General features: G+C 43.1%; 1 protein-coding gene across 1 annotated transcript; it reads right to left on the bottom strand.

Annotated features, from left to right (window-relative positions):
• Nucleotides 1-11062: 11062 nt before the first annotated feature.
• LOC133918875 (polyadenylate-binding protein-interacting protein 9-like) lies at nucleotides 11063-15118 on the bottom strand. Its single transcript, XM_062363014.1, has 10 exons — nucleotides 14521-15118; nucleotides 13468-13581; nucleotides 13309-13353; nucleotides 12867-12939; nucleotides 12675-12787; nucleotides 12517-12576; nucleotides 12306-12353; nucleotides 12120-12188; nucleotides 11486-11547; nucleotides 11063-11392 (listed from the first exon to the last, which is right to left on the bottom strand). The coding sequence occupies exons 1-10, from the start codon at nucleotides 14797-14799 to the stop codon at nucleotides 11335-11337; spliced, it is 921 nt and encodes a 306-aa protein (XP_062218998.1). The 5' UTR covers nucleotides 14800-15118; the 3' UTR covers nucleotides 11063-11334.

A 15118-nucleotide genomic window follows, 5' to 3' on the forward strand; every position in this document is an offset into this window, starting at 1 on the left:
AGGCCAGTGAACTAGCACTGCCGATGAGCTGAGCTCCATTGCACCTGATCAATGGCGAGCTCACCTTCTTCTTGTGCGTTGTTGTTTGTTTCAGGATTAGGAACTGCCTGACAGCTCTGCGTCGAGCCCATCGCCGAGAACGAGCGGCAGGAGATCGACGAGGCCCTTCAGACAGAGGCAAGCGATGCGTTAGCGTGCCATGTTCCATGCCAACTGGGTCTGGTGGACGATGCAAACTGATACAGAATGAGGTGTTCGCGTCGTGCTCTGCAGATTCTTGCGGCGTTCAGGACGGACGATATCCGGCGGACGCAGCCGACCCCGCAGGACGAGATGCGGGCGGGGATGAGCTACTTCCACAACACCATCTGGAGCGGCGTGCCCAAGTTCCTCTGGCGCGTCGATACGGCCCTCAAGAACATCGGCATCGACGAGCGCCTCCTCTATTATAACGCCCTGCTCATCAGTTCTCCTCCTGGATGGGTGGTGACCGCGACGGTAACGAACAGTTCTTACATCTTGGCAAATGCGCTATTCGCAGTGCTCCTAAGGTGCTTGGAAGGAAAATTTTCATGACGGAATATGAGAGAATCAATATATAGACGGTTGAGATGGATCGTATATATGCAAGATGTTGCGGAGTTGCATTTGCCATGATTCTAACACTAAGCTTTTCCTGTAAGGACTTGGTGAATTTCGTGTGCTCCGAACATAGCCGTTAACATTTCTGTTCTGAATGTACATCGCAGAGACGAGTGCTTGCTAGCCAGGATTATGGCTGCGAACATGTATTTCTCCAAGATGGCGGGTTTGATGTTCGAGGTATCCTGAATTTCCGATAGGTCTTAGGACATGCGCATTCAGAACAGTCACTGTTAATTTCGTACTAGTCCACTCATGGTATAGCAAGTCTTCTTGTCTCCTCATGGAAAAGTTCTCCATGAAGCTCTGATCATGCATTTGTTCCTCTGAAGCTTTCTATGCGGCGCTGCAGCGTTGAGCTTCGAGCCCGCACCAACGAATTGCACCGCCAATCCTCGCGGAAGTACGCCAAACAATACATCGGTATGCTCAATTATACGTTGAAGCATGAAGAATTTCATCTATTTATCCGTGCATACATGTGTAGAAAATTGGCTGCTCATAAGTGGTAAACATGAGGCAATTGTCCAACGTTGAACCGGAGCAGACTCTGACACTGGTTCATCCGTGTCAGAGTTTTGGAAGCAGATTTCTGAAAAAAAAAAGTTTAATATTACTTTTTTTCATATATTACAGAAATAATACCAAAAATAAAGAAAGTTTAAAAATAATATCTATTCGTCCAACGGTAGGGCAAAAAATACGGCGAAAATACTATTTTCGCTAAACAGTATGACAAAAATAGGTGACGTGTCATCGACGGCAGCTTCGAGGCTATTTTTGTCAAACCGTTAGATGAAAACTAATCGTCGCTAAAAAGTACATGGAAAATTAATTTTTACCAAACCTTTGACGGAAAACTTTTTTTCGCTAAACGGTTAAACGAAAAATCCCCGTGAGCTCAACGTGAACCCTATCTCCTGCGTCGGAATAGCCGAAATTTTTTCTTCTATCGATAAAATATTATATCACTTTTTTATTTTGTGATTGAAATTATTTCTTATATGGAATAAAAAGATGTAAAATAAATCATAGAATCGCTTATCCGACAATGGGATGTAGCTGAAAAAATCACATAAAAGACTACAATAGTAGTTGTAAAGCATAAGTAGTATAGAACCCGGTACAGATGTTACATACACTGGTAAATATTACATGTGACATGAGGTTTTTATCGTAGCATGAATAGATCCTAACCATAAAGAGCTGACGACAATAAATATTGGTATGTACGATACATTTAAAGAGTAATCAAATAGCGTGCCGCTGCTAAATCTAACATACATTAGGGAAAGAGATATGTTGGGTTCTAATAGATGCTCTCTACTGAGTGTACCTAGGATATTTGCCTTTTATCAGGGCATCTTTACCTGCCGCTCTAGCACGATGGGCCCTTTCTCGCTTTCTTTCCCTCTTTGCTTTGTCTACTTTAGCTGCGGCGTGCTCAGCCGCTGCCTTCCTCATGTGCTCCTTTTCCTAACGCTTAAATTATAGTTCCTCATGCTATTACTCGTACTCTCAGTGTTAGTACGCTTCTCTCCTCCACCACATGATTATGTTGACCCACCGCTTCTGGTGTTCATTTTGCTTTATATCGAGCCATTCCATGAAGTCACAGATAGGTGGATGAGACTGTATAAATGAAATAAGAGGAAAAATTAGTAAGACAATGCATAAAATTATATGAAAAGTGTCACATGAGTGATCTATATCGCTATACCGGTAGGTACTCATACGGACCATATCGAGGCTTGTCGTACTGATAGTTGGCACACATGAAGAAGCGTAGGTCATATGTGTAGGATATGTACTGGGACTCTGAAGCCTACAAGGGTTGCCGCAGAAGCATATCGGCGGTTCAACACTCTAGGGGATAAAAATCTCTTAATATTTCTTGGGTGGGCTCGGTGGAGCTGAGGAAGATATTGCAGTTGAGAGAGCTGAGTAAAGAGTGGTCCATCCATGAATAAGGGTGTGGTTATTTATAATGGATGGTGGCTGGTGTATGGACTGAGTGCACGGGCTTAGCTAGGGGCTAGAGTATAGGATTCCTTGTGAAAGCTGAAAAAATTATGGCATTGATGCTTGGTAGAGATTTTTTGTGAAAGCTGTTACTTAGTGTGGTCATTTTATTTTGCAAAAGTTCAACAAGTAGTTATTATTGCCTCTGTATGTAAGCTAGGGAATCCAATGAAATCATTGAGCTTAGAAAAGACGTATTGATAGAATGATAAATCTCGACTATTTTATTGAAGAAAGTAAAGTACATCACCTATAAAAGTCATCATAAGCATTTATTGCTTATCTATGACTAAGGTATGTAAGGCAATATACACCGACTCGTACCTTACTCGTATATAATCTTCAATAAGATACAATGACATGTAGTACTCCATCGCTAAACAAAGCATGACTTGTGGAAAGATAGATTGTTAGGTGCAAGAAAATATCTACTAGGTTGGTGGAAAAGTTGGATGTTTCTCATCCAGATATTCCCGTTGGCTGTTCCCACTATAGTAACATAGTAGAATAAGATAGCATCATAAGATAGTAGCATTATAGTAACTAAACTACTCTGTAAACTAGCAGTCTAAACTAATGAAATGGAAAGCTGAACAAATGACATTTATTAAGCATAAAAGCAACACAGACTACCCGTAACCACTACCCCGACCCCTTCCCTGAGCCCTGCCTCTGGCACGCTTTCGCCTAGATGCTAACGCTGGAACGTCAGCCTCCACCTCCTCCTGAGGATGCTAGTAGGCCGAAGGTGTGTATCAATCAGGTGTGTGGTGCTCACGTCTAAGCAACTGGAGACCATAGCTGCCTTCTGCCTCCTGCTGTGTAGTCTGAGTGGGCGGAGGTGCACCATACAACTGTGATGAGCCTAGCACTTCTGAGGCCCCTACATAGTCAAAGAATGGGTTTCCGCTGGAGTACATCATACCCCTGGAAACCTGTGTGGTTGTATTGATGCAGATCAAATCTGTATTTATATCGTGCACAAACAAGTGAGTATTGCCAAAGAATGCGTAATAAATCAAATATTATGTAATGAAGAGTCGTGACATACCTGGCATAGGAATACACACAGGCGTGGCAAAACCAGAGCCTCCTGCATGGACAGGTTGCAGAGGCTGTGGAGTATCGTATCCATGCCCGGTCCATCCAGGGCCTCCTGTGAACTAGGGGTAGCCCATCCAGAGCCTCCTGTGAATTGGAGGGCGGTTCATCCAAAACCTCCTCCGAACTGGGAGGTGGCCCATAATTATCATCTGTTCTTGTTCAATTCGTCCGAATTGGTTAGTATTCGTGTCAAATTCTTCACAGTTGTGTCAAATTCACACGCCAGGTCTCCACCTTTGGGCTCTCCCTCGTCAAGCTCGACATCCGGCGCCATCGATGCGATTACCATGCACCTTGGCATGGGCTCCTACCGGGAGTGGCCCAAGGAGCAGTGCTAGGAATGGCTCGTCTCAGAACTTCGTGGCAAGCATTCGCTCTTTGGGTCTGACATGCCACAGTCCGATAAGGTCTCCGACATGCTCGGCATGTTCAGTGTCATCTCTGAGCTCCCCGATGACAGCTTTGGCTTGTACATCATCTCCATGGCCTCCACACCGTTCGACATGCTCGATGTCGAGCTACTGCAGCAGAAGTGCAGCGTTAAGATGCCCTTGAGAGTCGTGCCCCAGAACAAGATCTCACCCGTTTAATGCGTGAGAACTTGTGGGCTCTGGCGCTCAGCATCCGAATGCTCAACTCAAACTTGTTTGAGTGAACAAAAAAGTTGAGAAGTACATGACGGTGAAAGTGATTGCAGAGTGGATAAGGGTAACGTATACTGAATCTTTATTGGTGAGGTCAGGTCAGAGAACAAAACATGTTGTTCACTTGTTCTTTAGCTCTTGCCTTAGATTATCTGAGAGTTAGGTGCAACAACATTGCATGCTTTGCTTTCATCCGGCTTGTAGCTTGACAACAACAGTCATGTTTCGTTGCCTGTCAATCTTTGCACGGATAAAACCTCCGTGAAATTAACCATCCACAAAGATGTAAGTTTCCTAGTTGGAGATGGATAAAATCCTGGTGTGGGAGATCAGCTTTCCAAGAAGAAGAGTAAGAAAAATTCAAGAACTTCTGAAAATCATTTTTTCTTCAATAAAAAATATCTAATTAGCTTTCCTCTAGAACCAGTGGCAGATGCAGGATGAATTGTTAGAGGGCTCATCTCCTTCTTGCTCCCATAATCTTCATTCTCTTCCTCTTATCTCTTCTTCCTCTCCATAAAGCACCAGAGGATAAGGGGGCTAGTACTGAAAAGCCTATTACCTAGACTACACTAGCCTATTAAGGGTAGCACCAAAAAGTCTATTCGCTAGACTGCACCAGCCTATTAGGGGTACTATTGATAACTGTATAATTTTCGAAACCTACTCTACATTAAGGTGAAAACCAGCGTCATCAAGTAGGCGAAAGCGTGCCAGGGGCAAGGGCTACGATAGGGGTGTCATCTTGTCAGGCAATTAATCGTTGGCTTGCAACTTTCCACATCAAAACTATTCACATTACAAACCCTACCACTACTACATTCGAAATATATTACTTCTAGTCATACTAAATTGACAACACCATCATAAACTGCAACAATGATAGTACGACACATGTAGCATACTGCACATAAATGCCTTATATAGAATACATTGGCAGTAACAAACTCAATGGTCTGCACTAGTTGAACCACCCTTCCCGCGAGAGGCAATAATAACTCATTCCTGAACTTTTGCAGAATGAAATGATCATACCAAACAGCAACTTTCACACGGAATCTCTGTCAAACATCAATGCCACAACTTTTACATCTTTCACAGGGAATCCCATGCTCCAGCTCCCAGCCATGCTCATGCACTCAATCCATACACCAGCCCCCAACCACCATAAATAACCTCACCCTCAACTATAGATAGATCACTCTTTCCTCAGCTCTTAATTGCAATGTCTTCCTCAGCACCACTCAGCCCACCCAAGAAACATTGAGAGATTTTCATCTCCCAGATGGTCGAACCACCAAATGCGCTTCTGTGACGACTCTTGTAGATTTTACGAGTCTCATGACATCTCCTACACTTATGACAGATGCTTCTTCATTTGTACCAACTACCAATACGATTCATCTTGATATGGATCGTACGAGCACCTATCGGTATAGCGACATAGATCACTCTTATGGCACTTTTCATACAATTTTATACACTGTCTTACTAATCTTTCCTCTTATTTTATTTCTTCAGTATCCTCCACCTATCTGTGACTTCATGGGATGGTTGTACATGGAGTAAACTAAGGATCATAAGCGGTGGGTCGACATGAGCATACGGTGGAGGAAGCAAGTTTACGAACGCCGGGAGTATGACCAATAGATGGAGGAACTACGGCTCAAGCATCAGGAGGAGAAGCGCTTGAGGAAGGCGGCGAAGAAACATGCCGCAACTGAGGTACACGAAGCAGAGAGGGTAAGAAAGCGAAAGAGGGCCTATCGTGTTAAGGCGGAGGGCTCCGATGCCTTATAAAAGGGCAAATATTTTAGGTGCACTCAGTAGAAAGTATCTATTATAACTCGATCTATTTTATTTCCCAATGCATTTTAGATTTAGCAGCGACATATTATTAGGTTAGTCTTTACGCGTACCATACATGCCAATATTGTTAGCATTATCTTTTATGATTAGGGTCCATTCGCATAATGATGATAAACCCCATGTCCCATGTAATATTTATCAGCATATATACCATTTGTGCTAAGTTATATGATAATTATGTTTCACAACTACTATTGTTCAATAAATTAAATTTTGTATCCTCCCAACGTTACTTCACTAAAAAAAATTAACTCACACACTTTTACATCAACTAAATAAAGAAATATTAATAAAATAATATTGAACCAAAATTAAGGATAAAATGAACTACTTCGTGATGCCATTTAGACAACTATTTGCACAACTAACATTTTTCACCGAATGAATGTGTAATATTTTTCAAATTATCGTATACAAAAGTTATATTAGAAAAATAATTTTACATATAAATATTCTAGGACGAGATGAAAGTCTCACCCCTTCAACGGGCGAGACTAAGTGCTCATCCACTGAACGGGCGAGATATTTCTCTCTTCAATTATTAAATGCACTAGCATTAAGACCCATAAGTTATCGCTCGTTCAACGGGCGAGATCTTATTCTTGCCCATTGAACGGCGGATGGTAGCGTACATATATATAATTTTTTAAAATAGGATATTCTTGAATATATATATATATATATATATATAATCCGTTAACTACCACACAACACACAGCAACCGTCTCCCGCGAGGCCTTATTCCAAACCGTAGCAACTTCCTACCTCTTCCATCAAACCATGGGCCGCGCATCCGCCGATTTCTCCACCTCCGGCCGCGACGCGCCTGTTCGCCGCCGGCGACGCGGCGCCCGACTCCGACTCCGCCGTCGCCGCTCACCAACCTCTACCTCTGCTGACGCAACCTCCCAAGAACTCACTCCTTCGTCCCCCGCCGCTTCAGTGTCCCAACAACTGCCGTACCTCCCCTACCCAGACAACGCCGTCGACTCCTACGTCGCGGTCGCCCCTCTCCCCGTTTTCCGCGGCGACCCTGGCGAGTGCCCCGACGCTCACCTCGCCCGCTTCGACCGCGTCTGCCGCGCCAACGGCGCCGCGACATCTGCAACCGCCGCCCGCATCTTCCCGGCGTCCCTCGACGCCGACGCTGCGCTGTGGTACGAGCTCGCGGCCTCCGGCGCCGAGGCCTCGTCACCGCCGCCGTGGCACGCCGTCCGCGCTGCCTTCCTCGACTTCTTCCGCCCGCCGGGAGCCGCCGACCGCGCGCGGGCGGAGCTCATGACGCTGAGGCAGCACCCCGGCGAGACCGTCAACCGGTATCACCTCCGCATGCAGGGGATTCTCCGGCGCTTCCCGGACGGCGGTGTCGACGTCCCTGACGCGTTCCTGAAGGCCACATTCGTCGACGGCCTCCTCGCTGAGTTCCGGGACTGGGTGGTGCCGCAGCAGCCGGAGGCGCTGGACGGGGCGGTGGCGCTGGCCCTGAGCTGGGAGCGCGCCGAGAGCGTGCGTGAGGCGCGGCGCGTGGCGAAGGCGGCCTGCAGTGCCGGCGACAGGTGCGCGTTCTGCGGCGCGGAAGGGCACGAGGAGGCGCGGTGCGAGGTGCGGAGGAGGATGAGAGAGCTCTGGCGGAGGAGCAGCAGCAGTGGGAGGGGAGGCGCCATGGCGGCGAACGACGGGGAGGAGGCGGAGGAGGGAGGCGGGAGCATGACGCTGGCGCGGCTGGGGAGCACGGTGAGCACACGCTCGGCGCAATGCCAGTGCAGGAAGCACCGGTGCTGGAAGAAGGCGGTGGTGGCGACCGAGGTCGCGGGATGCGGCGAAGGGAACGGCACGGCCGCAGACAAGTGACTGGACCAACTGGTCTTGTAAATATTAGGTGACCCGCAATATCTTTACTGTCATAATTCAATTTGTTCGGCATTGTGTTCAATACATGCAAGCATACGTACGTGTAGTGTAACCAACAATGTCTTATTCCTCATTTCATTTTTTATAGAGTTTGTGGCCATGTTAAACAATTTCTTTAATACAAGTATTTCAATCTACTATTTGGTTCTAAGAGTGCATATTAAAGACTCACGCCAACCCACACGCACATGCATGCACGTCTCCTACATTAGATGTGTACCACACTCACCATTCGATGTGTACTACACTCATCATTCTAAGTACAATTGTAACCGGAAGCAAGTGCAAGAGTGCTAATCTTCACCATTATGATACACAATGCATTGCAACTACGCTAACTGAAAGATTATCTGAGTAAATGAGCTGGCAACAGGAATATCAGACAACCAAGTAAGGAAACCCCATCACAGCATTCAAAAAGTGCAATACCCCTAAGCTTTCAAGCTGAAGGGCTTTGATCACAGCTAGGATACAAATTTCGTATTTTTTGAGTTATTAGGTTGACCTAGAACTAAAAAAAATAAACTAAAGATTCACTCTTACCTAACTAAGCTTAGGAAAAAAAAACTAATAGATAGTTTTGAGTCACTGCCTATTAAGTACTCACTTGCATCCCTAATTACAGCCACGCTCCACTACGAATTGCATCGCTTCTCATGTGGGATGTTGAGCGGTTTGGATTGATTCGATGCCCTCATCCTATGGCGCGTAGATGGCATACACATTGACCTTTTCTGGGGTTTAACTTTGGTAGTGTGATTTCGAACTCCACAAGTTGTATAGCCTCTGCATCCAAAATAGTGTACGATGATTTTGTTTCGTTTGGACTTTCTTGGGTTGGGTTTCTCTGTGTGCTCATGCAGAGTCAAGAGTCAGCATGAAATTACTGTTTATATGGTTTGTTCTCTATGAGATAACAACTATATCTAGAGTTTAGGGGTTATTGGTTGTTCTCTGTGAATTTTTCACGAGATGCTACAATTGGGTGAGAGTTTTGTTTGGTTTAGCTCGAGCGCATGTGATCTTCAGGGGTTTTACCTAGTGTTTTTTTGTTCATTCAGGTATATTGTATTTAGTTGCCCACAACTTGCGTGGAAGGATTTCTTATGTATTTATTTGAGCTTTTTTTTATTTCTTTTCTGTTTTGAACTTCGTATGGAATTTGTCATTGAAATGTCATTCTTACGTATTTTTTTTTTAGTTTTCAGTTTGTATTCTGTTGTGAGGTTTGTACTTGATTTATCCTAAAATATTGGATGTAATCAAGGCTAAGGAGAGTTTTAGTTTGATATTGTCAGCATTTTGGATGCCATATTGCCGTGTAGTCCTTGACACCCATTTTCCTTCGTACTGGTCCTTCTTAAATTGATGCCAATGTATTATTGTTATGAATACTTGATTGAGTTGACCTAGTTTACTTGAATTTGTTTCATTATTCGGTGTCATCAAAGTGGGCCTAGGAGCTGTCTGGTGCTCATGTATTAGAAAGGCATGATAGTAGCTCATATGGTGTGTGTAGCAAGATTATTTTTTTTAAAAAAAAATTGACCCTTTTTATTCTAATATTTTAATACTAATCCTTTACAGGCTATATTTTCTAAACTAACCCTTTTGGTCATGCAACCATGGATGACATAATAAGATAATGTTATCATACTAGAGGAAAAACGCAACGTGTCATATTTACTGTCTCTCCATCTTTAAGTGTATAGTCAAATAGTAAAATATAGTCATTTTGTGAATAGGTGACATGACAAATTGGTAATTTTTTAGTAGATGACGTGACAATACTTATTTGTCACGCCACGACGAATGGCATGACAAGAGGGGTGGGTTCATGAAAATATAGTCTAGCAGGAGTTGATATTAAAATATTAGAATAAAAAGAATTAAAATAAAAAAATTGTTTGTAGCTCATATGCAGGATTGTAGCTCATATGCAGCATTGTACTGTAGTTTATCGTAGTGATGCAGGAAGAGAATTCACAGTTCCGCATTGTTTGAATTTAGCACATCCCTGCAGTACACCTTGCCTGATGTTTTCTTAAGAGTTTAGCCATCAAATTATATGTTTAGTATTTAATAACAGTTATTGTGCTTCCAAAACATTTTAATTGGCCATAGCATATCAAAGAGATTTTTTGTGTTAGCATTCAAACATGACATTTACTGCACTATACACTCACAAGTTTGCACATCAGAACGTCAGAAGCAACTTAGATAAGTACTGGTGAAGGTTGCAGATTGTATCCATTGTATGGTATAATCGTGTATTGCTTCTCCGCTTGTTTACTGTAAATGCAGTTCGCACGAACTAGTCAAATTTCACTACTGGATTTTGTTGCCAACTTCTTTTCAGAGAATAGAAGTAACATAGTTCATTTCTGAAAAATGGAACAACTAGGCTCACGGACACAAACAACTAGGCTCAGTGTTGTGATGGCTACGCCGATGCATCTCTCTGGACACAAGCTGCACGTTTACAATATCAGTGTATCACATTTGTGTTCCAGTGGATTTACATTCTGATTGCAATGTTATACATCACTACATGCATCCATGTGGTAACGGTTGACCACTATTAGTCCACCACAGGCATTTAAAACCAAGAGCCAAGAGCAGGCCACAATATTGTTTCTTATGCTCACGGATGATTAGCTCTGCCGATACTGAAAATGAGCGACGCAACCACCAACCAGCATCCTAGCGAGAACTCAGGGACCGAGAAAAACTTCGGAATGCATACTGTGGTGTGAACAAGAAATTCTGGACAACATGGTAATGAAATTGCGAAAAATGTAAATAACAGCAATGGTTCGCAGGTAAAGTTGTTAAACACCAGTTTAACAGTAGGGACACTGAAAAGGAGGTAAAGTGACAACCACAGAAACTACGCTGATAGCTGATTGTCTAACAACTGTTCCATGAGGAATGAAACATGAGAAACAAATGCCGAATCTGAAGGATCTGGTTTAACCAGTTCTCTTCAAAAAGGTTTGCAAAAGGGTACAAGGAGAGAGAAAAAAAATGCTCTTCTGTTTGCACGAATGTAAGCAAATGCGTCATGATGTACTGGATCACGGAAAGCCTTTAATTGATGGTCATGCCTTCCCGTGAACAATCCAGTTCGGCTGATGCAGAGTCAGTTAGATGCCACTCGATTTACACGTGGCTTCACCGGTGTCTTAGAAGGGCTCACCCTGAACATCCCACAATGCCACATTAGCAAACCAAATAAACAGTTTTTTTGGACTCAGACACATAAATTAACAGAAATGGTGGGAGGATCATGCCTGACAGGCAGAGTTCCCAAAATCATCCCACTGCAATTCAGAGCCATAATGGCACCCTCAGCCTGTTATTGACAAGAGTTTAACAGTTAACAATCAAAACCTACATCTGAAACAGTTATTCAATATAAAAGGAGGGAATGTAATGTATCATTACGATCATGTTCCTGAGCCCAGACCAATATATAAGTAACGAAAAAGCAAGCTGCGGAAATTCTCACTTGTTGAGCAAATCAATTTAATTATGCCACTTCTCAGTGGAGTGAAAGTATCGCCAGAATCCTGAATGTTTTGAATAGATTCTGAAACATGTACAGCTTAATCCTACATGCTTCAGTTTAATCCTACCAAATACAAATGGCTTCTGCACAATGTGAAGCATGCTCGTTTTAGCAGAATTGCTAAGATGGCAAAAGCTTACTAGTGACAGGAGTGGCACAATGTTGTGTCATTACAAATGTTAAAATGGAGGTAAATTTTCAGGAGAAGCAAAATAGTAAAACTAAAATCATTCTTTGTGTATGAGGACTCGGTCAAAAAAAACATCACTTGCTAGTAACTTCGAAGTAAACCAGTGTGAAAATACTAAACTTTTAAAATATGAGCTAAACAATGCAAAAATGGACTTAGTTCTTACATGGACAAACTCAACAAAAGCGATCCTTGTAGAATGTGCATTATCCCCTAAGAGCCTCAACCGAGACACCTGCAAAGAAAACCTGTTTTAGCAGGCAAAACATATAACATATGAAGCAGATTTGGTAAGTATGAACTGGTATGTTTGGATTGATGGATTTGGTCAATTGCATACTCCAACACTCACCTCACCACAAAGTTCTTCAAAGAAATTCTTTACATCTAATTGAGTAATCTGGAGGATGAAGAGGGCTAGTGATGTTAGCAAGCATCTAATTTGACAGTATTAGCTTCAGAAACTTGCAGCCATAGAAAAAGGACCTCGACTATGAAGAATCAATGAAAAAACAAATAAGTGAAAGACAACAAATTTGATGGAGCAGAAAGGATATGGGTACCATCTTATCTATGTTTGTACAGTAAACAGTTCGTATAACCATTTCCTTCTCATCTTCCGTCTGTGGGCCAAGCCAAAAAACACTAGTATTAACATATTGGGGAATAGTACAACACTTATGGTAGCAGAACATGAAACAACACATGCAAGACTACTTACCCTGGGAAGAAACTTTGGATTCACAGGTAAGATAGCTGTCTTTGAAGGTAGGACTCTAACAGGGTAGAAACCAAAAATCGTGCCACCAAGGTTAAGTGCACCTCTCGCACCCTCTATAGAGCAAATGGAACTTAAAAAACATCAAGCAATTGATCAGAAAAAGCATTTAGGCAGCAGGTGAAAGTACAATACCTTCATCGGAGAACTCAATGAATGCAAACCTAAGAACTGAGTGGGGGTCACCACAAATTCTGCAATCAACAACCTGGAAGGGAGGGAGGGAGGTTCCATGTATTTAAAAATCTGCAGCTGATAATTTCACTTGCGAACATTAATACAACAAATTATGGTACTAAATATCTGTAAAATATAATCCACAAAATTTAGAAAAGTAAAGTAGTTTCTATTTGTTATCTTGGCATGTTTAATACATAAAGAAAATATGTAGAAGAGAAAAGACACTGATTGACCATATTGATAGAACAAAACAGTAAATAGATCACTTAGTAGAAACTGCCTAATTTTTTTGTTGATCAGGATAAGCAATAAAACAGTGAAATATCTCACTTGCAGCATTTCCTCAGTTCCTACTTAAGTACCAGCACTATCAATCCTTTGGGTTGAAGTAACTTACTTGCCCACAGGTGGCAAAGATATCAGCAAGTCTCTCCTCTGTCACCTAACAGATGGTCAGCGTCATTAGATCTACAAACAACTTGCAAATATATAAGAGACATAAACAGATGGTCAGCATCATTAGCAACGCATGCTAAGACAACCATTAACTACTCACTGTATGGTCAATATCAGAGACATAAACAGTTCGCCGAATGCTGTCCTCTCTTTCTGCACGCCTAGCCCTCTCGTTTGTCCTCCTCCTTCCTTGGTTGATGTATCCATTCTTCCACTGAAAGAAAAAGACAATCCTTACAGAATACTTTTACTCCCCAATGGAATCATCACATTCAATATTAGTTCTTACAAACAGCTGATCATCTAGTAAATCCTATTAAATACATAAAAAAGAAGCAACCTTTGTGAAGTATCACATAGTTGAACAATTAGAACCATGTTGACCAAAACCTTGCAAACAAGTTTATTCCCAAACCTTTTTTCTAAAATATGAAAAGTCAAAATAAAAAAGAAAAGGTTCAGTAGTATTAAATTTAAATGTTAAACTTAAGATTTCCCAGATTATATTCAAAATTGTGGGACGGTGGATGGATCAAAGAACTACTCCATAACAGTTATGAAGAAATGTTATGGTGCTACAATTTGGAGTTCATATCTATCTGAAGAGGAATATATGTTTGTTCACTCTAAATACCTCACCTACTATTGCTAACATGACCAGAAATAACGTTTTTAAAACAATTTTATGCTAAAGCATACATCCGCGAAAATATTCCAAAAAAATGTGATTTTCACATCATAAAAAGGAAAATGAATCAGTAAACCACGACAATATTAATCAAATCAAATGAACCAACGACCTGATTGAAAAACACCATCAAATCAATCACACATAAGAACAAAGCAACGTAAAAACAGAATTGCACCGACAGTGCATCATCAGCTGCGATTGTGGAGTGGCATCGCATGAAGATCAAACCTTTAAATCGAAAGAAAGAGGGCAAACCTTTCACCAAAGAACGCCAACCACCGCACTACGGAAACCACCAACCGGTAACGCAATTCAACACAAGGGATAAGAAAGAATCCAATCTTTACAAAAGAACTGACGCGAGAAGCAATCAAATCCTACACACAAACACAACCACAGCACCGATCCAAGCCTCCCAGCCTCTCAAGAGGCAAGAACACAAAGAGCCTTGCAGAATTATACCCTGCGCTGCTGGTTCCCAATGAAGACGGCGGCGAAGGCGGCGGAGTCCTTGCTCCCCTCACTCCCGCCTCCGACCGAGTAGTAGTCGAACACCGGTGCGTCCGCTGACAGCGCCTTCTTGGACGGTGACGTCACCGCCGCTCCCGCGGCCGAGGAGGGGAAGAACTCCTTGGCGGCCGGGTTCAGCTTGGACAGCAGGTCCACCAGCTTCTGCACGCCCGCCTGGTACTCCGCCTCCTTCACCGCCGCTGCCGTCGATCCGTTCGCCACCGCCGCCATCCTGTGAGACGAGACGGATCGAACCACACGGGTCGCTCTGCCTGCCAATCTTGGTCGAACCGCGGCCGGACCCGGATTGGTGGGTAGAAAGGACCGGATTTTACAGGCTCGAGGCCATTCGGTGGCCCTGGACGCCGGACCGGAGCGGAGGATGATGCGATGCGCTGAGCAGCGCGCTTGTGCGCTCGCCAATGGCGTCGGTGGGATGAGCGAGCCGCGGGCGGGTTTTACTAGCGCTCCGCTTTACAAGGTATTTTCGGGGTGGGAAATCAGAAAAGTATGCGAGGAAATTTTCTACACAAATGGATTTGTGTAATCG

Source organism: Phragmites australis, chromosome 1, assembly GCF_958298935.1.
Source record: "Phragmites australis chromosome 1, lpPhrAust1.1, whole genome shotgun sequence".
In the NCBI taxonomy this organism is placed as follows: domain Eukaryota; kingdom Viridiplantae; phylum Streptophyta; class Magnoliopsida; order Poales; family Poaceae; genus Phragmites; species Phragmites australis.

Excerpts from the sequence above, each read along its gene's own strand:
- LOC133918875 (XM_062363014.1), bottom strand. The coding sequence starts at position 14,799 with ATGGCGGCGGTGGCGAACGGATCGACGGCAGCGGCGGTGAAGGAGGCG. Across the intron at positions 12,577-12,674 it reads ATCCAAAGTTTCTTCCCAGG|ACGGAAGATGAGAAGGAAAT; the intron begins GTAAGTAGTCTT and ends CTTGGCCCACAG. Across the intron at positions 11,393-11,485 it reads TTGGGAACTCTGCCTGTCAG|GGTGAGCCCTTCTAAGACAC; the intron begins GCATGATCCTCC and ends TGGGATGTTCAG.